This window comes from Oculina patagonica, chromosome 12, assembly GCF_052425735.1.
Source record: "Oculina patagonica isolate OP01 chromosome 12, crgOcupat, whole genome shotgun sequence".
In the NCBI taxonomy this organism is placed as follows: Eukaryota; Metazoa; Cnidaria; class Anthozoa; order Scleractinia; family Oculinidae; genus Oculina; species Oculina patagonica.
The window spans coordinates 25,656,287-25,683,658 of record NC_135769.1 but is presented as its reverse complement, the minus strand read 5'-3'; the positions used below and the strand labels follow the sequence as shown (position 1 = coordinate 25,683,658).

The window sequence follows — 27,372 nt, the reverse complement described above, 5'->3', positions numbered from 1 at the left end:
TGACACAATAGATTGCTTTTTCCCAAAAGGTACGCAAGACTAAAAAATGTTACACTTAAGTTAATACAAAGCCTAGTTTACTGTAGTTTGTGATGTTTCAACTTTTTCAATTATTTTTATAATACTTATTCATCGTTTGACAAGTGTGCTTCTTTGGCTTGGAGTCAAAAATTTTCATCCCAGCTGCAACTTAATGTTGTCAGTAAATATATTTTCTGGTACACAAAACCGCTGTATAACTAATGTCAATTTATTTTGTATGCGCATCGCGATGGCTATTAAGCCCGTCATTTAATTTAAGACGCACAAATATAGTCCTACATTCAAAATCTTTAGGGAGATATATTTTCATTTCTCTGACGACCTTGTAGCCACCATGAATTAAAAAACAGTGAACAAAGGCAATTTTTCTTGTCTTGTCTGTTTACAAAGTGTCCGGCATTGAGGTGTGGCGAATGCCGGTTCTTAAGAAAACGTATGGTAATGCAGAATTTTCGCAAAATTCATGGGTTTCGGAATCTCGATTATATTTTATTGGCAAATCCGTCTCGGAGTGTCGATTTGTTTTCCAAGGATCGCAGAAAAGATAATGGCCTCGCAACGTCTCGAATTTACCATTTTCCACGCTTACGTTTTATATATTGGCACATTATCAGCATCAGCTGTCTAATAACGCGTTTGTTTTAAACGGTTTTCTTTGTGTCAGTTTTAGAAGAACAAATTGTTTAGTTCTTCTCAGTGAAAACGAGCATACCCGTAAAACTATGAAAAGAACGAGTCAATAGTAACAAGAATTGGCATTGAAAAAAGTAATAAGATTGCCAAATAATTTCTTAGAAAAATGAACTTAACAAACTGACCAGCTGACATCGCATTTATTTTTTAATTTCGTGGTTTTTGTTGTATTGATGAACCTGTTGGCACTAGTTATTGAACTCGTATACAAGGTGTCAAATCAACGCTTTAACGAAAATCTCTAGCACTGAATCGCCTACAAAATAATGAATAATGCCACTAATGAATCATCATTAGACAGTCAAAAATTGTAAAAAGTATCAATTTTTTTATGTTTTGTTGTTTTGATGTTGCTTCACCATTACGAGGTCTTTGAAAATGAAACATTTGTAAGACATATATGTGACCAGGCGTTATGTGACATATCTTCCATTCCTATATTTATCAAAAGTGTGCTTACAAATTTGCCGGAACATGCGCGGCACATTTTGCGGGTGGTCTATCCTGGACTAAGCGACAAAATTCAACCTTGCGCTAAAAAAAAAACATTTTTAATAATAAATAATAAAGTTTCATAAATTATTTACGACTTTCCAGGCATTCTCTTATCCAACATTAATAAATGAGCAGACATTAAAACTAACACGGAGCGAAAAGAAGGCTGCTGCTTTTACAGTTCTCAGGTTTTGTACAATTTAACTGTCTCTTGATACGATGTTTTACAGAATCATTGCTTTTCTGCTCTACCTTCTTGCCGTTGGAAACTGTTCACAGACTGACGGTAAGATCTTGACTTAACGTATTGTTGAAAGTTAAGTTTAAACCCTATATTGATGCCTGTTACAATCAGTATGGTTTCTTTTCTCTTAAACCGTCAGCACTTAACACCGGGGAAAAGGAAAAAAAATGACAAGGACAAACCCGTGCATAAAAAGAAGTAAAAACAAAGCGACAAGAATGTACAGTATTAACCGCCAACAGGAAAAGCCTTTTATCAGTGTTTTGAAGTTTACCTTACAGCTAGATTAACTGCTGTTTTCCGATAGCTAGTACTTTTCATGATTATTTTATTTTATTTCATGATTTTTTTTTTAAATTCTAAGCAAACTTTTTTTATGGCCTCTACGCTTTCATTTTGATAATATAAAAACTGCTACAAGCGAGTACGGCGGTATTGGTTTACAGTATCGTTAAAAAACACCCCAGGATATTATTTAAAACGTCGTCAGGGAAAACCAAAATCCATCAAGGTGTTTCTGGTCGTTTCTCATTTTCGAAAACAAAATTGAACCAAACCAAAACTTATACCCCGAAATTGGCCATTTGACATGAGCGTGAAAATAACATAAACAATTCCGTCAATAGCCGCAACACGAATGGAAAACGTTACTATATATCTTGGTTTTCACGAACTTGGCCGGGAACTTGGCAATTTGATTCCACGGGTGATCAAACGCACCAGAGAGAAATAACACGTACTGATCATGCCAGGGCCAGGGAGGTTTAATTTCATCGTGGAGCGCAAATAAAATACTTTACCGGCGTAACCGGGTTTGACCAGGTCTGCTTCAGTAGGTGCGAGAAAGGGAAAATATTGAACTGCCAAAAGTACTAGTAAATTTATTACTGTACCATAGAGCATATTATTTCTCTTGGACTCTTCGGGCGACAAACCCCACAAGGAAGAAAAAAAAATGATCATGACTAGGAGATTTCTTACACTCTCATGCCAGGGCCTTGCAGGTCTAGCTAAGTAATCTCATCGCGGAGGCAAACAAAATTACAACTGCCAGAAGAACTTATAAATTTATTTTGTACCAGTAAGCATTTTATTGTCTTGGACTCCTTTCGTAATATTTTCTTAGCTTTTCTTTTCATTAATTTTGCATATCATTGATATCCTAAAAACGCTTAGCACCCTAACTTATTATTATTTTTTAATTTTGCCTTTTTATATTAAAAAGCCCTTGAAATAAATGAAAATTACCAAGTAACGGACATTATGTTACTAAATTATCGGATTTAAATCAACATCAAAGCATGGAAATATAGAGCAGCCGGTAAGAACATATTAGCACTAAAACTGGCAATGCTAAACTGGCTTCGATTGGTAGATAACAAGTGATTTAACATTATGTAATATAACACGAATTGTCATAGGTGACTGCCGTACACTGGAGTTTAAAGCAACAGTTGAAGGCAGTGCTCTGTTTGGTCACGTGGTCAAGAGTTACCTGTTAAACTCGCAAGATGATTGTGAGTTGAAATGTTACTTAGAGGACGAGTGTATGTCGATCAACTTTGGGCGTGGAGATGGCGGAGCATATTTGTGTGAACTGAGTGATTCAGATCATAATTTACATCCCAACGATCTTAGAAAACAAGATGGATTTACTTACAGACCAGCTAAGGTAAGATTTAATAGCGGGTGGCACATTTTTAACTAAAAAAGCTCACTTATTTCAACTTCATTGTTAGTCGTCCGTAGTCTTTCTTCTCGTCCTTTCTGTCTGTCTGTCTGTCTGTCTGTCTGTCTGTCTGTCTGTGTTTGTCTGTCTGTTTGTCTGTGTGTCTGCGTGTCTGTCTGTCTGTCCGTCCGTCCGTCCGTCTGTCTTTCTGGCCGTCTGTCTATCTATCTGTCTGTCTGTCTGTCTGTCTGTCTGTCTGTCTGTCTGTCTGTTTGTCTGTTTGTCTGTCTGTTGTCAGTGTTCTGTCTCTCTGTTTGTCCTTCCGCTCGTCTGTCTGTCTGTCTGTCTGTCTGTCTGTCTGTTTGTCTGTCTGTTTGTCTGTTTGTCTGCCTGCCTGCCAGTTGTCAACTCTCTTAAAGCGGCCACCACTTCAATTCGGAAACTCCTTAACTAAGGCAAACATGGTTGGCTGGATATTGTTTGTCAAGATAACATTGTCTTCAAGGAGGATTCCCTCTGAAAGGCAGACAGCTTGAGTTGGTCCCGAGCATGAAAGCCTAGGGGAGAATTCAACGTATTATTCTGGGGTTTAAATCTTATCTGGGGTGGACCCATCGATTTTGTACATTGCTTCTAGACAAATCGTTTGTGATGGCATATTTTGATTGCAATTTCTTTCTTTTTTCTTCTTTTGTACAGAACTTTTGTGTCAACAATCCGTGTTCATTGAACGGCCGATGTCAGACAGGATTCACTGACACAGGATACCGTTGTGTGTGTTCTGCAAGATTTACAGGAGAGGACTGCTCGATAGGTAAAAAACAAACAAACAAACAAAAAATGTGGATTGCTTTGTTAGGCTCATTGTTACGCAAGGCAATTGTTTGAACTATAAATTTAACAGATTCCTTAACACGTCCACTACGCCGCTAGTGTTCATTATGAATTGTAGACATAAAGAAATGACCTTACATAATGTTGCAGTGAAATGTACGCTGAACCACGAACGAAGTGAGTGGCTTCACTTTATTGCAACATTACCAGCTGGCCATTTTGTATATGTTATCTTTAACAGGGCGTGTTTTAGCTTGTTTTTAAGAATGATTGTAGGGGTAAAATGGGAACTGGGATTTGCGCAAATTTATTCTGGGAAAAAGAAATATGGATCACTGGGACTGGGAATAACTAACAAATAAACAATAGAAATGGGACATGGGATTTGGAAAATCGGGTAAACATTAGGATGGGAAGTAGGATTTGGGCAAAATGTGGACTGGGTAAATAAATATAGATTACTTCATAGAAGGTGCGCCGTACGGATTTATATTCACGAGTTGCAAAATTTTGGGAAACGAACGAGTGAGCGTAGCGAACGAGTGAGTTTTCCAAAGTTTTGCAACGAGTGAATAAAAATCCGTACAAAGCACTTTCTATGCTGTAATTTGTTCTTTATATATATAACGAGAATTCAACCATTGAGCACTTTACGCCGATTTTTCCAGTTTATAACCTTTAGCATACAACAGTTAACGGCGCGAGAAAACAAAGCTGCAAAGGCACATAGCTTTACAAGCGAATTCGCTATTTCAATAATAAAAAAAAAAATTACCGGCGACAAACTCTCCTAGACAAGAACTTTATTTAAATAAACACACTGCATTACATTTATAAACTTCGTATCGCATCGAGGAAACTTCGCCACAAGCGAATAAACTACTAGCGAATCAACTGGCGAATTTTGAACAAATTGTGACAACACAAGGAGTCCGCGGTTAATTAAACTATAATTACGACGTAAATCCAATTAAAAAATACAATTTACTTTACCAAGACGATCCCAAGAGTGCCTGAATACTCTTAGAAAGTCCGCGGATGTGTTGTAAGTTCCGATGAAAGTCTTGTCTTCAATTCGCTTTCACTTATCGACACTTCGCGTTCGCCTGTCTTCACTTCGCCTTTCAAGAGTGATTTTTATCACTGCTGTATTCTTTAGGTTTTGCTTAGCGTGTTTCTGTTGGCTTGCATTTCCATTAAGTTCTTAAAAGGCAAAGTTTTGTAAAGAAACAAAACGTGTAGCCATGTTTTCAAAGCATAAACTGCCGTCGAGAGCAAACTTGCCGCTCGCTTTCTCAACCTCGTTAGAAACCATTTAAATTCTCGCGCTGTGATTTGTTTAGTCGTACTACTCTAGATGCTGATTGGTTATATTTTTCACATGTGAAGAAAGCTATACGCGAAGCTGATTGGACGTATCGCTTTTTTCACATGTGAAAATATAGCAAATATAGAATTCTATTTGCAAGGTTTATTGCTTAAAATTCTCGCTATATATATAATAAATGAGATTTATAGCCCCCTCCCCCCACCTTCAGAATATTGTTCGAAAAAAGAATATTTTCTCTCGCCATGACAAAGTAGATTTTGTTTGCCTGAAAAGCTTGAGCATGGAAATGAAGATTACTTTTACTTTATTTATTAATCATCGTGATCACCATCATCATCATCATCGTCGTCATCTTATTAGCCACTTTAGAGTCGTTCGTATTGTTCCACTTGAGAGTTTTACTTATGAATGGCTGATCTAGTAGAGGGGCCCAGGGGAGCAGAGCCCCCACCTTATTTTCAGGCCAAACACAGGTTATACGCTGAGAAAATTATTTTCAAGAGCGCCCCCCACCCCCTTATTCTTTAAGTCTGGATGAAAAGGGCCCCCACTTAGCTGAAGGTCTGGATCCGCCACTGCTTATTGTGGTTCTTATTGTACTGAGAACATCAAAAAATAAAGAACAAAACATAACCCGAAGATCAGCATCTTTCAGAGTTATCAAGTTATGATTATTTCCGAAGAACAAAAAGTAGGTTGAATCGGAATATTTTGATGTTTATTCACACCATTCTCGATCGGATATTAATAACAATAATTAAACAGATGTTACATATAAATCGTACAACGATAAATTTGAAGAGGTAAAAGTTTATAAAACAACTTCATTTCCTCGGATGCCTTCAGGCCGCTGTTTATAACAAATTAAAAGGTCCTGATTCGTAACACTGGCCTGCAATTGGGACCGATAGCCCTTATGCATGTTTACGTCATGATCAGAATAACTAGTTTCACCACTAAGCTAAGCCTCGCTTTCGAAGTGTATACTTGTAAAAATTATCATGATCGAATTCTCAAAGCAGCAAAGATGTAAAGAATGCCCTCGTGAAAACTGCATGAAGGTGGAAAAAGGTTCAGAATAATTAGCGTAAACGAAGCTTGGTGGTGAATTTTGAACTTATGAAGTTATCATACATAAGGCCTATTAGAATTATGGTCTAAAACGGTCTCAATGTTGATGTTGATTATGGCATTTCGAGGTTCGAAATGCAAGTTCAAGCTTTTTCAATATTCCAGATTTTGTTGGGTTTTGTGTTGTTCTTTATTTAATACGACTATCAGGCACTCTTGCACTAAAGAAAATAAATGAATCAATTTTCTCCTTATCATGCTAGAAAAGGAAACAGAAACGAAGCCTGGAATTTCCTGTCAAGATGTTTTGCAGAGAGGCCTCTCTGTTGGCGACGGAGAGTATCTGATTGACCCTGAAAATGATGGGAGTACTTTAAAGGTCTACTGTGATATGACAACTGATGGAGGTAAAACTAAAGTATCAGGATTCTACTGTTTGTTGTAAGATGTGAAAGATTTCCTTTAATTTAGGTCACAGGGGATAAAATTACCATGAATATATTGGTAGGGTGTTACTTTAAAATTTACAGGGATATTGTATATTATTATTCAACACATGCGCACGCTGCCCATGTATGGTCAAAATGTTAACGTTATCTGTCATCCGTACATAAAATATACGTAGGTTGCGAAGATTCGTCCGAAATCTTGTAAAGCGCTGCATAAATACAGTTTTTCTATCTGCAAAATGTGTATCGTTGACAATTTGTTGAATATTAAACAATTATCCTGCTCAATCTTGCGGAATATCGTCTGATTTTAGCCAACTCGGCCTACGGCCTCCTCGGCTAAGTAACAGGCGATATTCCGCGCGATTTCGCAGGATAATTGTTAAATAATCGAGGCGCATATGAATCGTTTTTTATTGAAGGAATAGCGCTTTGTGGCAATGCTGTAAGCAATTAAAGTTAACCTTTTGCTAATTTTATTACACAGGCTTTTGTAGAAAGAACAATTAATGCATTGTAAAAGAGAGTATTTTACCACACAGCGCTTTGCACGTGCAATTATTGATGCAGAAACATTGCAGAGCCTGTTCATAAATGTTTCGCTCATTTTCAGTATCAGTCTTCGCTCTTCGTGCAAACACTTTTCCTAAATGCATACCGATGAGCGGAATCTGTTCCCCGCGAATTTAAACAGCATATATTTATGACAATCAAACACTTCTTTTTATTTCGCTTTAAAAGTTTTTGAATTAATTCCTTTGACACTTTTCTTCCAGGCGGATGGCTTCTTGTTGCCAATATTGTGATAAATGGCCGTTTACCCTCCTTATCCTCGCGCCCTGATGACGATTACCAAGGAATTCAAAACTATTTTAACAACTTGACACGTATATCGAATTCCGCCATGAAACAGTTGAGAGCACACTTGCCTTTCACTCAAATTAGATTCCACTGCAGTAAACAGCAGGGACGTACGTTCCACGTGACCACAGCCCCCAACAGCACTGGTGAAGCTGTAGTCCAGTACTTCAGCGGTCAGACGGATATCAAGCCCGACGCCTGTGGATCGTTCGTACGAATGACAGACGACAATTCACGACTGGCCTCGTCATGTCGCCTGTGGGGTACCGATGGTAAATGGGGGTATGACAAATTTAAGGGAGAGGCCCGGATGTACGGAAACGCAGCATACATCCCTCGGAAATATATCTGGTCCATTAATCCTTACAAAGACGGGAGAAAAGAATGCGATGACACTAGTGATACGGTATCGAAAGGCGATTTTTGGAAGGTTTTTGTGCGCTAGTGCGCTAACAGCAGACTTTGCTGAGTAGGCAATACTGAAAGTAAACGAGGAAACTAAAACAAGTTTGGCAACTTGTAATGGAGGAAGTTTGGCAAATTGTAATGCTGGGAAGAAATTTCCTTTAATTAATCTTTGAGCTAGATAAATGATAAAACCGGCATTGAAGTGGGGAAAATTGCGTTTGTTGCCAATTTGGTATGTTTATTTATCAAATCGAGCATAGTTCCTCAAGGTCTACTTAACAAATAGATTCCGTTTTGTCGTGCGTCTGTGCAGTTATAGATCATAAAAGACGTCTGAACTTTTTTATTAAAGTTTCCCCGCGTTGCCTTGCAAATCTCAATATTTATCTGGGCCAACAGGGCCCTTTCATTGTTTCAATCATTTATTTGCAACGAATATGCAGTAATCGTTAATTAATAGAGGGAACTAAAGCTTATGAAGCCTAAAAAAATTCAACTGAAAGAGCAGAAAATTGCCGCGATTTCATTGCTCGAAGGTTCACGACCGTATATAAACCTTGGAAAAACCTTAAAAGCTTAATTGTGCTTTGGACAATAATATTAAAAGGATTTAGCCAAGCCTAAAAGAGGAGCTCCTCAGTTATTATGTAAACCTTAATTGACTTATCATAGACAGAATAATGTAGGACTTGAGCCCGCGATTCAATGGCAAAAACATTACCTGATCAGTGGTCAACTTCAAAATAAACACTCGACCTCGATAAGTTCTACGCCTGAGCTCGCGATATGGCCATATGATATCTTGTTTGGACTGCTGCCAGTTGATCATAATACGGATGTCCAGTTAAAGATGTAAGCAGACCAGACCTATTTCTGGAGTAAGTCTGCCATGTTTGTGCGACGTACGTCGTATAACGTAGGGAGCAGGCGCCTGCGATTCTTGCCACTAGCTTTGATGACCATGAAAAATCAAATGCACGAGTTTCCTATTGCTATGCATCCATGATTGACCTTTTTTATGGTTAAAGGGCTCCGCTTCCCGTTCTCAGGGGAGCTTCGCTAATAATAGTAATAACACATATCAAATACGAGGTCAAGCTTTCATTCTTGAAAAGTAAAGTTGAAATTAAAAATGGCAAAAAATTGTTGTCACTGACTAAAAAAATTAAAGTCGGACGTTTCGGTTAAAAATACTGTACCTTCTTAAGCGTAAGTTCAAATGTCGTCCAGAGGTAAATGAGATGTTTTTAGAATGGCGAGAAACTACTAAGGATTGGCCAGGATTTTGTACATGTCAAGAATGTACAGGTGTTCGTTGATCCAGTTTGGTTCACGGATGGAATGCCATGTTTCTAAAAACAGAGTGCGTAACTACTGAGAACAACGGTCCACAATCTCGACCTCGTCGAAATTCGTGAGAAGTTTGCGCGCAATGTTGGGTCGACAGGGAGTTCTTGTCACCTGTGAAAACAGCTCTTTTGTGTTCTCTTTCTCTGTTCTTTTAGTGCTTGATGTTTGTCTGATGTAAACTTTCTCACAGTCTTTTCAGTTAGTTTTATAAACAACTCCCGTCGATAGGTCTTGATTAAACTTGTCTTATGGTTTTTTTTTAGGATTGAGCCGACAGTCTTTACGGGTTTATGGGCGGCATTTACGTTGAATTGATTTAAAGCAGTGTCAAAGCTCTTGGAATTTGTTCCGAAATTCCTTTAACGTAAAATGACAAAACCAATGCGTGTTTGAGACTGTGGTTGAAGTTCAGGTGTTGGTGTTGTTGTATTGTGGCAGCTTCTCATGAAGAAGTAAATGTAACCATAGATGTTAAGCGCATCAACTGAAGAAGGTTTCAGTATTTTAAATCGAAACGTCCCTTATTTATGCAAGTTTGGTTTTCACTAGCTACCTTGTCAGAGTTGGAGTCGGAGTAGTATAAGAGCGCTTGCGACCTAGGGAAAATCGAAAATCAAAGTCGTAAGCGGAGTCATAAGCTCAGCAGAGTCGAAATCAGAAGAATCAGAATGTTTCCATTTTCTCTAGATCACAAGCGACAGAGACATGAGTGGAATTGGTCGGTTTGATTTTCACTTGATCTTACACTCTGCGCTTCTGATTACGTCTCCGACTCCGTCGCGATCACTAGTAAAAACCAGCCTTGGTCTAGTAATTAGTGGTTCCTGTTCGATCTCTGGCTGGGGGTCCTGTTTTGTGTTTTTGGGCACAGACACTTCACTGTTTATACTACAACTCTTTACCCAGAAGTTTGAATAGTTACCGGAAAACTATAGCCTGTGTAGAGCCGTCCCTGAAAGGCAACCTGAAAAAAAGCCTGAGGTAACCTGCACTAGACTATATCATCCCATCCAGGGGAAACCGCAGTACTTGAAGCCACTTCATGCTGCATAAACTGGGTTAAGGGACAGCAGTTATGGAACATTACCCCAGACTCAGGTACTCGGGAATTTAAGTGACGGGATTGATCAAATAATTTTTTGAGGTTTGAAATTTTCGATTCCATGATATTTGGGGGTAGGAAAATTTGGCAAGTTTTTTTTTCGGATGGCTTGATTAAATACGGGTTTTATTTTCGGAGGGGGGGGGGGGTATTAAAAACAATCTAAAGATTCTTGGTAGTGGCTTGGCCGCACAGCTTTGCGAAAAAAGTGCAAATAAACGTGTTTCTTTTATATTGTGTTAAATCATTCCCCTTTTCTGAAAATTTATGGGTCAGAAATTCGGCATGGTATTTTTGGGGGTTTATTTTGGAAGCCCTAGAGATTTTTTGGGTCTTGATTTTTACCCCATTCCGGCCGTCATCCCGAGTACTCCCCCCCCCCCCGGAAGCATTACGCTAGTGCATGTAAAGACGCACCGACTTAGTAATAGTGACTGTACACTTTTAGACACTTGAACGTTAAACTAAATTGTTATTCTACTTAAAGTTCTGGTTGGTGCATCGTTAAGTGTCCGTTATAATATAAATTCAATATTACGCGCGCTATGATTATTGATACAGTTAAGCCTGCGCGTATTGACTGGCTAAAACTGAAAGATGTTTAATCAGACATAGCCTGCGAATATATACAGCCGCCACTCATTCGCTCCCGCTAGTACATGCGAAACGCGAAGAGTCCTTCTTTGCGTTTCGCACGTAGTAGCGGGAGCGATGAGAGGCGGCTGTACTCGAAGGCTAAATCAGACGGAAAAAAAACATAAGCTCACAAATAGAACCTAATCTGGGGACGAGCCAGGTCACCAACAGTACTCTCTTCCACACAAAACTGAGGTTTATGGTGCTTAGGTTTTATTTAATAATTTAATTTAATAAGGCAAACTGAAGACGAATAAATTTTTTACTTTCAAAATTGTCAGGGGGGGGGGGGGTTATTTTCATTTCTATAATGTCCTTTTTAGTTGCCACCTAAATAACAGTAAACAAAGGTACCTTATTGTCACTTATTTTCGTTGAAATAAGGGCGCGTTCCATTCATCCAAAATTAAACTCTGCAAATATCTGAACAAGAACGAATGGTACAGAAATTTCGTGGAAAAGTTTCCAGAAAATCCGGAAAGTGTTGACTTTCCGAAATGCGAACCATTCAACCAAAAATCCCGGAAATTTTGAGAGCAAACTCGAATGGAGATGAAATTTCGGAAAAATTGTTTTTGGAAATTTGGGTCTACCTAACACCGCCATTTTACACTCAGACTAAGTTCCTTTGGCCGAGAATTTAGCGATTTAGGCAGCTGAAAGCAGCTACACGTGTTAAGAGGTGAGAAAGCGTTCTAAAGAAATGTATAACAAATTATAACGCGCGCGCAGGCTACGCCATTGTATTGCTCATTAAACTTTTTATTTGGCGACGTTTTTGTTGCTTGTATGCCTTTTAAAAGGTCCTTGCTAAATAAGACACCAGCGAAAATTTATTCTTAGCGTTTCTGACAGTTTTTTTATTTTTTAACGTATTTTCGCCCTTATCGCGAAATTTAAGTCCCGCGAAATATGCTCGTTCCATTTTTGCGAAAATAAGTAACAATAACTTAAAGGTACTTCCTGTCTGTTTTCTGTTTCACACATTTATGTGTGGCTTATGGTCAAACATACTTTCGCATTTTAGCCAAGTTTCATGAGTCAAGGAATCTTGATTTACTTGGTAAAGCCGTTTCGGAGTTTTAATTAATTACGTTTGCAAGGGATCAAAGAAAATAAACTAGTCTTGCAGTTTCGAATTTACCACTCGCCTCCCCGTCATTTAAGTTGAGACATACGCTTATGTACGCCTTACACTTCTTTCGTTGAGTATCTAATTTTAGACGGATTTATTAGTACAATAAAGACTATATAAAGTTAGCAGTAATGAAAAGGAATTAAGTCAGAAAACCATTCGATGGCATCTGCCAAAGGATTTCTGTAAAAACGAAGATAATTCTCAATAAACTGACCAGCTACCGTCACATTTTTTTTTTTCAATTTCGTCGTTTTTGTTTTATGTCTTTTATTGTAGAACATGTTGGTACCATCTACTAGACCTGTACACAAGGTGGCAAATCAACACTTAAATGAAAATAGCATTGAATCGCCCACAATAATGAGTAATGGATCTAATGAATAAAATTCTAAAAAGTATCAATTTTTCATGATTTGTTGTTACTAATAATGTATCTTCACCTTACATGGTTTTGGTAAGAAAACCTTTTAAGATATATAATTTATATACTTTTCTTTTATGTGTTAACATCGTAACAGCATTAGTGCTAAATTACCGTAACCTGGGCGACAAATTTGCGGCTGGTGGATCGATCATATTTTTAGAATAGAATAGAATAGCCTCCGTGTGAAAATTTAACCTTCGCCAGACAAAAAAAAAACATTTTTCATATAGAAAATTAAAGGTATTCGAGTTATTCACGACTTCAGTTCAGACAGTTGTATCTACCATTAATAATTAAATGAAACTATATTGGAACTCACACGGGGCGAAAATAGGCTACTCTTTTACAGATTCAGGTTTTATACAAGTTTAATGTTTCCCGATATGAGGTTTAACAGAGTCGTAGGTTTTTCGTTTTACCTTTTTGCTTTGGGAAGCTGTTCACAAAATAACGGTAAGATTTTAGCTTAATATATTGTTCTTGCATTAGCTAAACCTCCATATTAATTGACAAAATGAATGCCCGGTACCGGATCGGTATAGTATTTGGTGTTTCTCTTTCTGATAAAACAATGACACGGACAAACGGGGAAACAGATCAGCATATACAAAAACAGAAAAAGAAATAACGACAAGATACAACATAAACTGCCGACAAAAAACAAGCCCAACTGATCAGTGTATAGAACTCTACTTGCAGCTAGAATAAATACTGTGCTCTACGCTAGATTTTTGAACAACCCAAATTTCTATTTGCGTCGTAAGAAACATAAAAATAACGGTCCATTTTTATTAACAATTGCTTTATAAGAGCATTAAAACTGTTTAAAAGTGCATTTGACTGCGGATGGCTCGGATGGAAATGGATCGGATTGCAATTTGAAAACGTTAGCCAACGTTTTCCGGTACAAACGCAGGCTAAAATTTTAAAGCCTTAGTACGTCAGGTTCGTACTGGATGGGTCAATTACCTTGAAGGATTTATTTTGTAAGTTTGCTTCTGGAGAATTTGACGTTAAAGAAAAAAAATTGATTTTCAAATGCAGGGAAGGAATGCAACAAAATAATAGATAAAAAATAACAAAAAAGCCCACGCCCGCTGTCTTTTTTATAGAAATCTGGAGGAGAAACATTTCCTCTCTTTTTTTACTTGGCTTAGAGACACCTTAGGGTATGTAGAAGCCACAAATGTAATAACGCCCTCAAATGTAATAGGGGTGTTACCACAAATGTAATAACGCCCTCAAATGTAATAGGGGTGTTACTACAAATGTAATAACGCCCTCAAATGTAATAGGGGTGTTACCACAAATGTAATAACGCCCTCAAATGTAATAAGGGTTTGATCACAAATGTAATAACGCCCTCTAGTATTGTAAGGGTTTGACTGACAAATGTAACAATGCCTTCAAATGTAATGGGTTACAGGTATCAATTGGAAGAATTGAAACAGCTCATTTCAAATTCAAAGACCTACACTTGTGTAAGCCAATCATATTGCGTCATTTATTTTACATTATTAATTTTCTGACTTGTGGAAATTTCTCTTTTGCAGAAAACAGCGCTGCTTACTGTTTTCACTAGATGTTGTATGCAATTGAAGACCAATGAAATAATCTAAATGTTCGGTTTCTGAAAAGGAGTTGTGTTCTATAAATTCGATAACTTTAATTAACGGAAGTACCTGGGGTTGATGAAGGGAAAATCACCAACTAAGGGATAAATTCTCGGATTTAAACTTAGTACGTATACAGAGCAATCAGTGAGAACAAAAATATTTTTGGAATAAAACTGGCAATGCTAAGTGCTACATGATTTAACGTTATGTAATATTACACGAACTGTCATAGGTGACTGCCGAACACTGGAATTCAAAACAACAGCTGAAGGCCGTGCTCTGCTTGGTCACGTGGTCAAGAGTTACCTGGTAAACTCGCAAGATGATTGTGAGTTGAAATGTTACATGGAGGACGAGTGTGTGTCGATCAACTTTGGGCCTGGGGATAGCGGAGCATTTGTATGTGAATTAAGTGATTCAGATCATGATTTACATCCTGAGGATCTCAAACAACGAAATGGGACAATTTACAGACCAGCAAAGGTAAGAATTTTATCATAAATGGTATATTTTGTTAAAGTTCGTTGTCTGAAGTCTTTCTGGAAACGTTCTTTCCTTCCGTCCGTCCGTCTGTCTGTCTGACTCTCTGTGTCTGTCTGTCTGTTTGTCCGTCCATCCGTCCGAGAATGCCTTGGAATGCCTTACATCCACGAAACACAAAATGAATTCTAGCAGTTTAAGTAAAATAACGACATCGTGCCTTTCCTCAACAGAACATTTGTGTCAACAATCCGTGTTCATTGAACGGCCGCTGTCAGACAGGATTCACTGACAAAGGATACCGTTGTGTCTGTTCTGTAGGGTTTACAGGAGAGGATTGTTCGATAGGTAAAAAAATGCATGTTTTAGCAACAATAGTTACATATCTTTAAAAAATAGTAAATTTCATTTTTAAAGAATGCTTTATTATCTGGGCAATGAGCTAACCATCTCCCAAAGCAGGGGTTTCGCGCCAAATTACCTTGCATCCCGGAACAAATAGTTCATTTAGAATTACTTACCTTATAACCTTCATATATTCTTAACCATAAACCTACTTGGTAGGTTGGTACCTCTGTCCAGTGATTCTAACTGTGGAGTATTGCTTTGCTGAACAGACCTCCCTCTCTCAGAGTATCTCTACATACATACGGATTACCGGCAAATAGATGGGGCATCCTGACACACGTTTTTAGGACAAGTAGTAAAACTCATTCACTCGGATTATTGACCCATCTGATGACAGTTTTATCGCTGTTACATTTTAGAAATTCCGCTGGGTCACGATTCAGTGAAGCCAGGAAATTCTTGCAAACATATAATGGAAAGTGGGTCATCTGCAGGAGATGGGGAGTACTGGATCGACCCTGAACTTAGTGGCAACCCTTTGAAAGTTTACTGTGACATGACAACCGATGGAGGTAGACTGAAATATTGTTACTGACATGGTCGTTTATGTATTTAGTCCCTTACTAGCTTCCATGAAAATGCACCTGTCAATGTTAAGCCCGAGGGGGGGGGGGGGGGGGTCGGGCTAACCACGGGAATTTGATCGTGAGGTAGGTCCCCAGGGTAGGGATTTTGATCGTACGTGATGGCCCCAGGGTAGGGATTTTGGTCATTTATAGAAGGTTTGAAGGACATCTGACCACCTTTTCATGGGGATTTTGACCAATTATTTTGTCCCGAGGGTGGGGAATTTGACATTTTTTTATAGAAAATGTCAAAATCCCCACCCCTTGCCCGACCCCCCCCCCCCCCTCGGGCTTAACATTGATAGGTGCAAAAGTTAAACACACGAGCGATAAAAATTCCAAATTGTCTAATAAGCCCGCTTAATTATTTCCTTAATCAACAAGTAAGGCGTGAAAGGTATGTCTGAAAACTTCTATTTAACATGAATTGGCATAAAGTAGCGTTTCATTTATTGACGTCAAAAATAAAATCAGCTTTACCAAATTCACCAACTGTGTCGTCATAATCCGCGGCCCGAAGGGTCTCAGAGTGGAGCCCCATAACCATGGAAAACGGACAATCATGCATACACAGAAATAGGAAAACCATGCATTTGACTTCTCATGGTCATCAAGGCTAGCGGCAATCGAATTGCAAGGATCGTGGGCGTGTGCCCCCTTTGACGTCGCACAATATGGCGGACATACTCCAAAAATAAGGTTAACTCCCGCTTATAACTCTGATACTGAACGTCCATATTATGGTCAATTGATAGGTGTCAAAACAAGGTATCTTCTGACAAGTACCACATGACCATATCGCAGGCTCAAATATAGAACTTGTCGAGGTCACGTACTTTGTTGACCGCTGACCAGTTAAGGGTTTTGACATTGGATCGCGGCTCAAGTCCGAGAAGTGAATAATCGGGGAGCACCGCTGTTTGGCTTTGCAAAATCTATTTAATAAATAATTTTTTAACTGAGCCACCTACAGTGAACTCTCGTCTTGCGGACAATCCGCTATTGCGGACACTCACTATTACGGACAAAATCCAGGTCCCCGGCGAAAGAGATTTGACTGGAAATGACTCCCGCTATTACGGACTCTCGCTATAACGGACACTAAACGACGCCCCGAGCGTGTCCGCTATAACGAGAGTTGACTGTAATTAGCAAAGGCTTGCAAAGGATTTGCATGTATGGCCTTGATCTCCATTCATGAGTCTTTCTGTTGCTCACGTTTTATGGGTAGAGCGCCCGCGCAGTGTAGTTTGGGAGGCCATTGGTTCGATTCATGATGAACAGTAAATTGTTTTCATTTTGTGTGCCTTTATTCATCATTATAGTCAGTACTTAGTGTTTATTTGGCATTTGTTATATTTTTTTGATTTCAGGGGGTTGGGTTCTTGTGGTCAAAGTCATAACAGACAGCTCAACTCCTCCCTCTGATTGGATCGAAAAGTCCGTGGTATCCGATTCATACCGCGCAATCAGCAGCTATAGCAGCAACGTAATGCGCATCTTGATAGGAGCCATGAATCAGCTGAGAAAGCACTTGTCATTCAACCAACTGAGATTTCACTGCAGTAAACAGCAGGGACGTACGTTCCACGTGTCCACTGCCCTTAACAGCACTGGTGAAGCTGTGGTCCAGTACTTCAGCGGTCAGACGGACGTACTTCCCTTTTCCTGCAATTCGTTTCATAGGATGGACGACGATAACTCTCGCTTAGCCTTACAATGTGATAAGTGGGGGGATGGTGGGTTGCACAAAGTCGGAGAGTGGGGATCAGCCAACTTAAAGGGAAAATACAGATTGTACAACCACGCTGCATTTATTCCTAACATGTATTCCTGGGTTATCAATAAGGATAACTGGCTGTGCGATGATAAAATTGGAGCCAAATTCAATTTATCAAAGGGGGACTTCTGGAAAATTTTTGTGCGCTGAATCGTCAGGTACATGTCATCTTTGCTCTGCTGTTTTGAACACTGTAAAGACTTTTATGATGGGTTCACGATGTTAATAGTGTGTTTTTCCTTTCGTATCATGTAGTGCATGTAACAATGAAATATAATATACATTATATAATAACCTGAATTCTACGCGCATTTTGATTGGTTCTTACTTATGATCTATAAGAGTACAGACGCATAGATGACGTCACGTGGTGGTGTGACTCGCGCGCGTGATCAGAGTTCATAGTACAAATCAGAGTTTTATTATATAAAACAAATAGATTCAATTTTGCCGTGGGTCTGTTCAGTTATAGATCACAGAAGACGTCAAAATGTGGTAAGAACAACAGTGACCCACTCGCCTTGCGGCTCGTGGGCCACTTTTTTTGTTCTTACCACATTTTGACGTCATCTGTGATCTATAACTGAACAGACGCACGGCAAAATGGAATCTATTTGTTAAACAGACCATGGAGAAGAGAAAGTTTTTTGACCTCATCTTACTTGTTGCTTTACTAAAAGTACATACAAAATCAGTAAAATCAGACTTTAAATTGCAATATCGGCACTCCCTGTTACATTACATTACATTACATTAGTAAACTCTTCTACTCATTAATAATGTCATTATTTCTGTATGGATTAGAGGTGTGAGGCTCCGCCTATCAAGTCAAATATTTAGATCGGATTGACACTTTTTTTCGTCGAGCCTATCGTTCTGGCTATACAAATAAGATCATTTTGATATCTGATGTTATTAAGAATAAGGACAGTGATCCTTTCAACAGAATCACAAGTGACACTGGCCATGTACGTGACAGAGCTCTTAGAGAAAGAGGCCATGACTTCATACTCCCTAAAGCAAAAACGGAACGTTTCAAACGCACTTTTGTAAATGGATGTCTTTTTAAACTTATTTCCTAAAATCTTTGTAACAGATACATATAACAGGTTTTTATTTTACTAGTTTAGCTTAATTTAGATTGTTTTTTATTATAAAGCCACACGTCTGTTCTGACTAGCTTCTTAATAAAGACTACTACTACTACTATTACTACTACTACTACTACTACCACCACCACCACCACCACCACCACCACCATCACCACCACCACCACCACCACCACTACTACTACTACTACTACTACTACTACTACTTCTACTACTTCTACTACTACTACTAGCACAAGACTTGGCAAATGAATGAACATTACCACTGTGGATTTCTTAATTATAAAGATCAAATGTTATTGAATTTCTTGTTTATTTATTAGTAATGAGAATGATTATAGTAAATAACAATAGTAAAGATTGTAATGATTGTAGATGATGTCGCCCCAATTCAGGACGGGTCCCTCCAATACTAAAGTTACGTTGCTCCAAACACTAAAGTGATGAAGTAAATGTTTGAAATACCTATGACTAATGTAAACAGAAAGTAATAATTTAACCCCCTGTGTGCCCTTGGGAGAGTGGTAGCCTGCATCATCTCCGTCGTTCTTGAATGGGAAACTGAAGACGAATAAATTTTTTACTTTCAAAATTGTCAGGGTGGGGGGGGGGGGGGTATTTTCATTTCTATAATGTCCTTTTAAGTTGCCACCTAAATAACAGTAAACAAAGGTACCTTATTGTCACTTATTTTCGTTGAAATAAGGGCGCGTTCCATTCATCCAAAATTAAACTCTGCAAATATCTGAACAAGAACGAATGGTACAGAAATTTCGTGGAAAAGTTTCCAGAAAATCCGGAAAGTGTTGACTTTCCGAAATGCGAACCATTCAACCAAAAATCCCGGAAATTTTGAGAGCAAACTCGAATGGAGATGAAATTTCGGAAAAATTGTTTTTGGAAATTTGGGTCTACCTAACACCGCCATTTGACACTCAGACTAAGTTCCTTTGGCCGAGAATTTAGCGATTTAGGCAGCTGAAAGCAGCTACACGTGTTAAGAGGTGAGAAAGCGTTCTAAAGAAATGTATAACAAATTATAACGCGCGCGCAGGCTACGCCATTGTATTGCTCATTAAACTTTTTATTTGGCGACGTTTTTGTTGCTTGTGTGCCTTTTAAAAGGTCCTTGCTAAATTAGACACCAGCGAAAATTTATTCTTAGCGTTTCTGACAGTTTTTTATTTTTTTAACGTATTTTTGCCCTTATCGCGAAATTTAAGTCCCGCGAAATATGCTCGTTCCATTTTTGCGAAAATAAGTAACAATAACTTAAAGGTACTTCCTGTCTGTTTTCTGTTTCACACATTTATGTGTGGCTTATGGTCAAACATACTTTCGCATTTTAGCCAAGTTTCATGAGTCAAGGAATCTTGATTTACTTGGTAAAGCCGTTTCGGAGTTTTAATTAATTACGTTTGCAAGGGATCAAAGAAAATAAACTAGTCTTGCAGTTTCGAATTTACCACTCGCCTCCCCGTCATTTAAGTTGAGACATACGCTTATGTACGCCTTACACGTCTTTCGTTGAGTATCTAATTTTAGACGGATTTATTAGTACAATAAAGACTATATAAAGTTAGCAGTAATGAAAAGGAATTAAGTCAGAAAACCATTCGATGGCATCTGCCAAAGGATTTCTGTAAAAACGAAGATAATTCTCAATAAACTGACCAGCTACCGTCACATTTTTTTTTTTTTCAATTTCGTCGTTTTTGTTTTATGTCTTTTATTGTAGAACATGTTGGTACCATCTACTAGACCTGTACACAAGGTGGCAAATCAACACTTAAATGAAAATAGCATTGAATCGCCCACAATAATGAGTAATGGATCTAATGAATAAAATTCTAAAAAGTATCAATTTTTCATGATTTGTTGTTACTAATAATGTATCTTCACCTTACATGGTTTTGGTAAGAAAACCTTTTAAGATATATAATTTATATACTTTTCTTTTATGTGTTAACATCGTAACAGCATTAGTGCTAAATTACCGTAACCTGGGCGACAAATTTGCGGCTGGTGGATCGATCATATTTTTAGAATAGAATAGAATAGCCTCCGTGTGAAAATTTAACCTTCGCCAGACAAAAAAAAAACATTTTTCATATAGAAAATTAAAGGTATTCGAGTTATTCACGACTTCAGTTCAGACAGTTGTATCTACCATTAATAATTAAATGAAACTATATTGGAACTCACACGGGGCGAAAATAGGCTACTCTTTTACAGATTCAGGTTTTATACAAGTTTAATGTTTCCCGATATGAGGTTTTACAGAGTCGTAGGTTTTTCGTTTTACCTTTTTGCTTTGGGAAGCTGTTCACAAAATAACGGTAAGATTTTAGCTTAATATATTGTTCTTGCATTAGCTAAACCTCCATATTAATTGACAAAATGAATGCCCGGTACCGGATCGGTATAGTATTTGGTGTTTCTCTTTCTGATAAAACAATGACACGGACAAACGGGGAAACAGATCAGCATATACAAAAACAGAAAAAGAAATAACGACAAGATACAACATAAACTGCCGACAAAAAACAAGCCCAACTGATCAGTGTATAGAACTCTACTTGCAGCTAGAATAAATACTGTGCTCTACGCTAGATTTTTGAACAACCCAAATTTCTATTTGCGTCGTAAGAAACCTAAAAATAATGGTCCATTTTTATTAACAATTGCTTTATAAGAGCATTAAAACTGTTTAAAAGTGCATTTGACTGCGGATGGCTCGGATGGAAATGGATCGGATTGCAATTTGAAAACGTTAGCCAACGTTTTCCGGTACAAACGCAGGCTAAAATTTTAAAGCCTTAGTACGTCAGGTTCGTACTGGATGGGTCAATTACCTTGAAGGATTTATTTTGTAAGTTTGCTTCTGGAGAATTTGACGTTAAAGAAAAAAAAATCGATTTTCAAATGCAGGGAAGGAATGCAACAAAATAATAGATAAAAAATAACAAAAAAGCGCACGCCCGCTGTCTTTTTTATAGAAATCTGGAGGAGAAACATTTCCTCTCTTTTTTTACTTGGCTTAGAGACACCTTAGTGTATGTAGAAGCCACAAATGTAATAATTGACCACAAATGTAATAACGCCCTCAAATGTAATAGGGGTGTTACCACAAATGTAATAACGCCCTCAAATGTAATAGGGGTGTTACTACAAATGTAATAACGCCCTCAAATGTAATAGGGGTGTTACCACAAATGTAATAACGCCCTCAAATGTAATAAGGGTTTGATCACAAATGTAATAATGCCCTCTAGTATTGTAAGGGTTTGACTGACAAATGTAACAATGCCTTCAAATGTAATGGGTTACAGGTATCAATTGGAAGAATTGAAACAGCTCATTTCAAATTCAAAGACCTACACTTGTGTAAGCCAATCATATTGCGTCATTTATTTTACATTATTAATTTTCTGACTTGTGGAAATTTCTCTTTTGCAGAAAACAGCGCTGCTTACTGTTTTCACTAGATGTTGTATGCAATTGAAGACCAATGAAATAATCTAAATGTTCCGTTTCTGAAAAGGAGTTGTGTTCTATAAATTCGATAACTTTAATTAACGGAAGTACCTGGGGTTGATGAAGGGAAAATCACCAACTAAGGGATAAATTCTCGGATTTAAACTTAGTACGTATACAGAGCAATCAGTGAGAACAAAAATATTTTTGGAATAAAACTGGCAATGCTAAGTGCTACATGATTTAACGTTATGTAATATTACACGAACTGTCATAGGTGACTGCCGAACACTGGAATTCAAAACAACAGCTGAAGGCCGTGCTCTGCTTGGTCACGTGGTCAAGAGTTACCGGGTAAACTCGCAAGATGATTGTGAGTTGAAATGTTACATGGAGGACGAGTGTGTGTCGATCAACTTTGGGCCTGGGGATAGCGGAGCATTTGTATGTGAATTAAGTGATTCAGATCATGATTTACATCCTGAGGATCTCAAACAACGAGATGGGACAATTTACAGACCGGCAAAGGTAAGAATTTTATCATAAATGGTATATTTTGTAAAAAAAGTTAATATATTTCAAGTTCGTTGTCTGAAGTCTTTCTGGAAACGTTCTTTCCTTCCGTCCGTCCGTCTGTCTGTCTGACTCTCTGTGTCTGTCTGTCTGTCTGTCTGTCTGTTTGTCCGTCCATCCGTCCGAGAATGCCTTGGAATGCCTTACATCCACGAAACGCAAAATGAATTCTAGCAGTTTAAGTAAAATAACGGCATCGTGCCTTTCCTCAACAGAACATTTGTGTCAACAATCCGTGTTCATTGAACGGTCGCTGTCAGACAGGATTCACTGACAAAGGATACCGTTGTGTCTGTTCTGTAGGGTTTACAGGAGAGGATTGTTCGATAGGTAAAAAAATGCATGTTTTAGCAACAATAGTTACATATCTTTAAAAAGTAGTAAATTTCATTTTTAAAGAATGCTTTATTATCTCGGCAATGAGCTAACCATCTCCCAAAGCAGGGGTTTCGCGCCAAATTACCTTGCATCCCGGAACAAATAGTTCATTTAGAATTACTTACCTTATAACCTTCATATATTCTTAACCATAAACCTACTTGGTAGGTTGGTACCTCTGTCCAGTGATTCTAACTGTGGAGTATTGCTTTGCTGAACAGACCTCCCTCTCTCAGAGTATCTCTACATACATACGGATTACCGGCAAATAGATGGGGCATCCTGACACACGTTTTTAGGACAAGTAGTAAAACTCATTCACTCGGATTATTGACCCATCTGATGCCGACAGTTTTATCACTGTTACATTTTAGAAATTCCGCTGGGTCACGATTCAGTGAAGCCAGGAAATTCTTGCAAACATATAATGGAAAGTGGGTCATCTGCAGGAGATGGGGAGTACTGGATCGACCCTGAACTTAGTGGCAACCCTTTGAAAGTTTACTGTGACATGCCAACCGATGGAGGTAGACTGAAATATTGTTACTGACATGGTCGTTTATGTATTTAGTCCCTTACTAGCTTCCATGAAAAGTTAAACACACGAGCGATAAAAATTCCAAATTGTCTAATAAGTCCGCATAATTATTTCTTTAATCAACAAGTAAGGTGTGAAAGGTATGTCTGAAAACTTCTATTTAACATGAATTGGCATAAAGTAGCGTTTCATTTATTGACGTCAAAAATAAAATCAGCTTTACCAAATTCACCAACTGTGTCGTCATAATCCGCGGCCTGAAGGGCCTCAGAGTGGAGCCCCATAACCATGGAAAACGGACAATCATGCATACACAGAAATAGGAAAACCATGCATTTGACTTCTCATGATCATCAAGGCTAGCGGCAATCGGATTGCAAGGATCGTGGGCGTGTGCCCCCTTTGACGTCGCACAATATGGCGGACATACTCCAAAAATAAGGTTAACTCCCGCTTATAACTCTGATACTGAACGTCCATATTATGGTCAATTGATAGGTGTCAAAACAAGGTATCTTCTGACAAGTACCACATGACCATATCGCAGGCTCAAATATAGAACTTGTCGAGGTCACGTACTTTGTTGACCGCTGACCAGTTAAGGGTTTTGACATTGGATCGCGGCTCAAGTCCGAGAAGTGAATAATCGGGGAGCACCGCTGTTTGGCTTTGCTAAATCTATTTAATAAATAATTTTTTAACTGAGCCACCTACAGTCAACTCTCGTCTTGCGGACAATCCGCTATTGCGGACACTCACTATTACGGACAAAATCCAGGTCCCCGGCGAAAGAGATTTGACTGGAAATGACTCCCGCTATTACGGACTCTCGCTATAACGGACACTAAACGACGCCCCGAGCGTGTCCGCTATAACGAGAGTTGACTGTAATTAGCAAAGGCTTGCAAAGGATTTGCATGTATGGCCTTGATCTCCATTCATGAGTCTTTCTGTTGCTCACGTTTTATGGGTAGAGCGCCCGCGCAGTGTAGTTTGGGAGGCCATTGGTTCGATTCATGATGAACAGTAAATTGTTTTCATTTTGTGTGCCTTTATTCATCATTATAGTCAGTACTTAGTGTTTATTTGGCATTTGTTAAATTTTTCGATTTCAGGGGGTTGGGTTCTTGTGGTCAAAGTCATAACAGACAGCTCAACTCCTCCCTCTGATTGGATCGAAAAGTCCGTGGTATCCGATTCATACCGCGCAATCAGCAGCTATAGCAGCAACGTAATGCGCATCTCGATAGGAGCCATGAATCAGCTGAGAAAGCACTTGTCATTCAACCAACTGAGATTTCACTGCAGTAAACAGCAGGGACGTACGTTCCACGTGTCCACTGCCCTTAACAGCACTGGTGAAGCTGTGGTCCAGTACTTCAGCGGTCAGACGGACGTACTTCCCTTTTCCTGCAATTCGTTTCATAGGATGGACGACGATAACTCTCGCTTAGCCTTACAATGTGATAAGTGGGAGGATGGTGGGTTGCACAAAGTCGGAAAGTGGGGATCAGCCAACTTAAAGGGAAAATACAGATTGTACAACCACGCTGCATTTATTCCTAACATGTATTCCTGGGTTATCAATAAGGATAACTGGCTGTGCGATGATAAAATTGGAGCCAAATTCAATTTATCAAAGGGGGACTTCTGGAAAATTTTTGTGCGCTGAATCGTCAGGTACATGTCATCTTTGCTCTGCTGTTTTGAACACTGTAAAGACTTTTATGATGGGTTCACGATGTTAATAGTGTGTTTTTCCTTTCGTATCATGTAGTGCATGTAACTATGAAATATAATATACATTATATAATAACCTGAATTCTACGCGCATTTTGATTGGTTCTTACTTATGATCTATAAGAGTACAGACGCATAGATGACGTCACGTGGTGGTGTGACTCGCGCGCGTGATCAGAGTTCATAGTACAAATCAGAGTTTTATTATATAAAACAAATAGATTCAATTTTGCCGTGGGTCTGTTCAGTTATAGATCACAGAAGACGTCAAAATGTGGTAAGAACAACAGTGACCCAATCGCCTTGCGGCTCGTGGGCCACTTTTTTTGTTCTTACCACATTTTGACGTCATCTGTGATCTATAACTGAACAGACGCACGGCAAAATGGAATCTATTTGTTAAAAACAGACCTTGGAGAAGAGAAAGTTTTTTGACCTCATCTTACTTGTTGCTTTACTAAAAGTACATACAAAATCAGTAAAATCAGACTTTAAATTGCAATATCGGCACTCCCTGCTACATTACATTACATTACATTAGTAAACTCTTCTACTCATTAATAATGTCATTATTTCTGTATGGATTAGAGGTGTGAGGCTCCGCCTATCAAGGCAAATATTTAGATCGGATTGACACTTTTTTTCGTCGAGCCTATCGTTTTGGCTCAAACAAATAAGATCATTTTGATATCTGATGTTATTAAGAATAAGGACAGTGATCCTTTCAACAGAATCAAAAGTGACACTGGCCATGTATTATGATATGACTTGCTCCCACCCATACGTGACAGAGCTCTTAGAGAAAGAGGCCATGACTTCATACTCCCTAAAGCAAAAACGGAACGTTTCAAACGCACTTTTGTAAATGGATGTCTTTTTAAATTTATTTCCTAACAGATACATATAACAGGTTTTCATTTTACTAGTTTAGCTTAATTTAGATTGTTTTTTATTGTAAAGCCACACGTCTGTTCTGACTAGCTTCTTAATAAAGACTACTACTACTACTACTACTACTACTACTACTACTACTACTACTACTACTACTACTACTACTACTACTACTACTACTACTACTACTACTACTACTACTATTAAAGTTTTTGAGCACAAGACTTGGCAAATGAATGAACATTACCACTGTGGATTTCTTAATTAGAAAGATCAAATGTTATTGAATTTCTTGTTTATTTACTAGTAATGAGAATGATTATAGTAAATAACAATAGTAAAGATTGTAAGATGGTTAACTTTGTAGTTGCCACCTTGATGCTGAAGTAACAGTAAACCAGAGTATATACGTACTTCCTACCTGTTTCTTTATCATCACACATTTACGTGTGGATAATGGTCAATCATACATTTCAAATTTTAGCCAAGTTTTACGAGTCCAGGAGTCTTGATTTTTAGTAAACTCTTCTACTCATTAATAATGTCATTATTTCTGTATGGATTAGAAGTGCGGGGCTCCGCCTATCAAGGCAAATATTTAGATCGGATTGACACTTTTTTTCGTCGAGCCTATCGTTTTGGCTCAAACAAATAAGATCATTTTGATATCTGATGTTATTAAGAATAAGGACAGTGATCCTTTCAACAGAATCACAAGTGACACTGGCCATGTATTATGATGTGGATAATGGTCAATCATACATTTCAAATTTTAGCCAAGTTTTTCGAGTCCAGGAGTCTTGTATTTTATGGCAAAGCAGCTTCGGAGTCTTGATTAATTACATTTCTAAGGGTTATGAAGCCTCGGGTATAAAGAAAAAGATCGCAGTCTCGCAGTTTCAAATTTACTTATCGCTTCTCCGTCATTTATGTTGAGACATATGGTAATGTGTTAGCTTAATACGATGCCCTGTGTTTTTAATTTTTGACGAATTTATTAAAATGTCAAGTTACTCTCAGAAAAGTGAAGTGAAGTGAGTTTAGATACGAATAAAACCTAAAAAACTTAA

The 27,372-nt window shown here is 38.2% G+C and overlaps 4 protein-coding genes across 4 annotated transcripts in view; all 4 read left to right on the top strand.

The window, feature by feature from the left end:
• Positions 1 to 27,372, top strand: part of LOC144633819 (ADP-ribosylation factor-binding protein GGA1-like) — a 105,855-nt gene that overhangs the window by 51,591 nt on the left and 26,892 nt on the right. The window lies entirely within an intron of this gene.
• On the top strand, positions 2,752 to 10,620 carry LOC144633847 (uncharacterized). The gene is made up of 4 exons (XM_078492735.1): positions 2,752 to 3,146; positions 3,843 to 3,957; positions 6,642 to 6,785; positions 7,604 to 10,620. The coding sequence occupies exons 1-4, from the start codon at positions 3,024 to 3,026 to the stop codon at positions 8,131 to 8,133; spliced, it is 912 nt and encodes a 303-aa protein (XP_078348861.1). The 5' UTR covers positions 2,752 to 3,023; the 3' UTR covers positions 8,134 to 10,620.
• Positions 13,130 to 17,746, top strand: LOC144633519 (fibrinogen-like protein A). The gene is made up of 5 exons (XM_078492369.1): positions 13,130 to 13,199; positions 14,595 to 14,845; positions 15,076 to 15,190; positions 15,610 to 15,762; positions 17,190 to 17,746. The coding sequence occupies exons 1-5, from the start codon at positions 13,130 to 13,132 to the stop codon at positions 17,744 to 17,746; spliced, it is 1,146 nt and encodes a 381-aa protein (XP_078348495.1).
• LOC144633518 (fibrinogen-like protein A) lies at positions 20,975 to 25,343 on the top strand. Its single transcript, XM_078492368.1, has 5 exons — positions 20,975 to 21,044; positions 22,460 to 22,710; positions 22,971 to 23,085; positions 23,508 to 23,660; positions 24,787 to 25,343. Exons 1-5 carry the CDS (start codon positions 20,975 to 20,977, stop codon positions 25,341 to 25,343), a joined length of 1,146 nt encoding a protein of 381 aa, XP_078348494.1.

Bases quoted from the DNA above. Each gene is read 5' to 3' on its own strand.
- LOC144633847 (XM_078492735.1), top strand. From the start codon at position 3,024: ATGTCGATCAACTTTGGGCGTGGAGATGGCGGAGCATATTTGTGTGAA. The intron at 3,147-3,842 runs GTAAGATTTAAT...TCTTTTGTACAG, and splicing joins TTACTTACAGACCAGCTAAG to AACTTTTGTGTCAACAATCC. The intron at 3,958-6,641 runs GTAAAAAACAAA...TTATCATGCTAG, and splicing joins AGGAGAGGACTGCTCGATAG to AAAAGGAAACAGAAACGAAG.
- LOC144633519 (XM_078492369.1), top strand. From the start codon at position 13,130: ATGAGGTTTAACAGAGTCGTAGGTTTTTCGTTTTACCTTTTTGCTTTG. The intron at 14,846-15,075 runs GTAAGAATTTTA...TTTCCTCAACAG, and splicing joins CAATTTACAGACCAGCAAAG to AACATTTGTGTCAACAATCC. The intron at 15,191-15,609 runs GTAAAAAAATGC...GTTACATTTTAG, and splicing joins AGGAGAGGATTGTTCGATAG to AAATTCCGCTGGGTCACGAT.
- LOC144633518 (XM_078492368.1), top strand. From the start codon at position 20,975: ATGAGGTTTTACAGAGTCGTAGGTTTTTCGTTTTACCTTTTTGCTTTG. The intron at 22,711-22,970 runs GTAAGAATTTTA...TTTCCTCAACAG, and splicing joins CAATTTACAGACCGGCAAAG to AACATTTGTGTCAACAATCC. The intron at 23,661-24,786 runs GTAGACTGAAAT...TTTCGATTTCAG, and splicing joins TGACATGCCAACCGATGGAG to GGGGTTGGGTTCTTGTGGTC.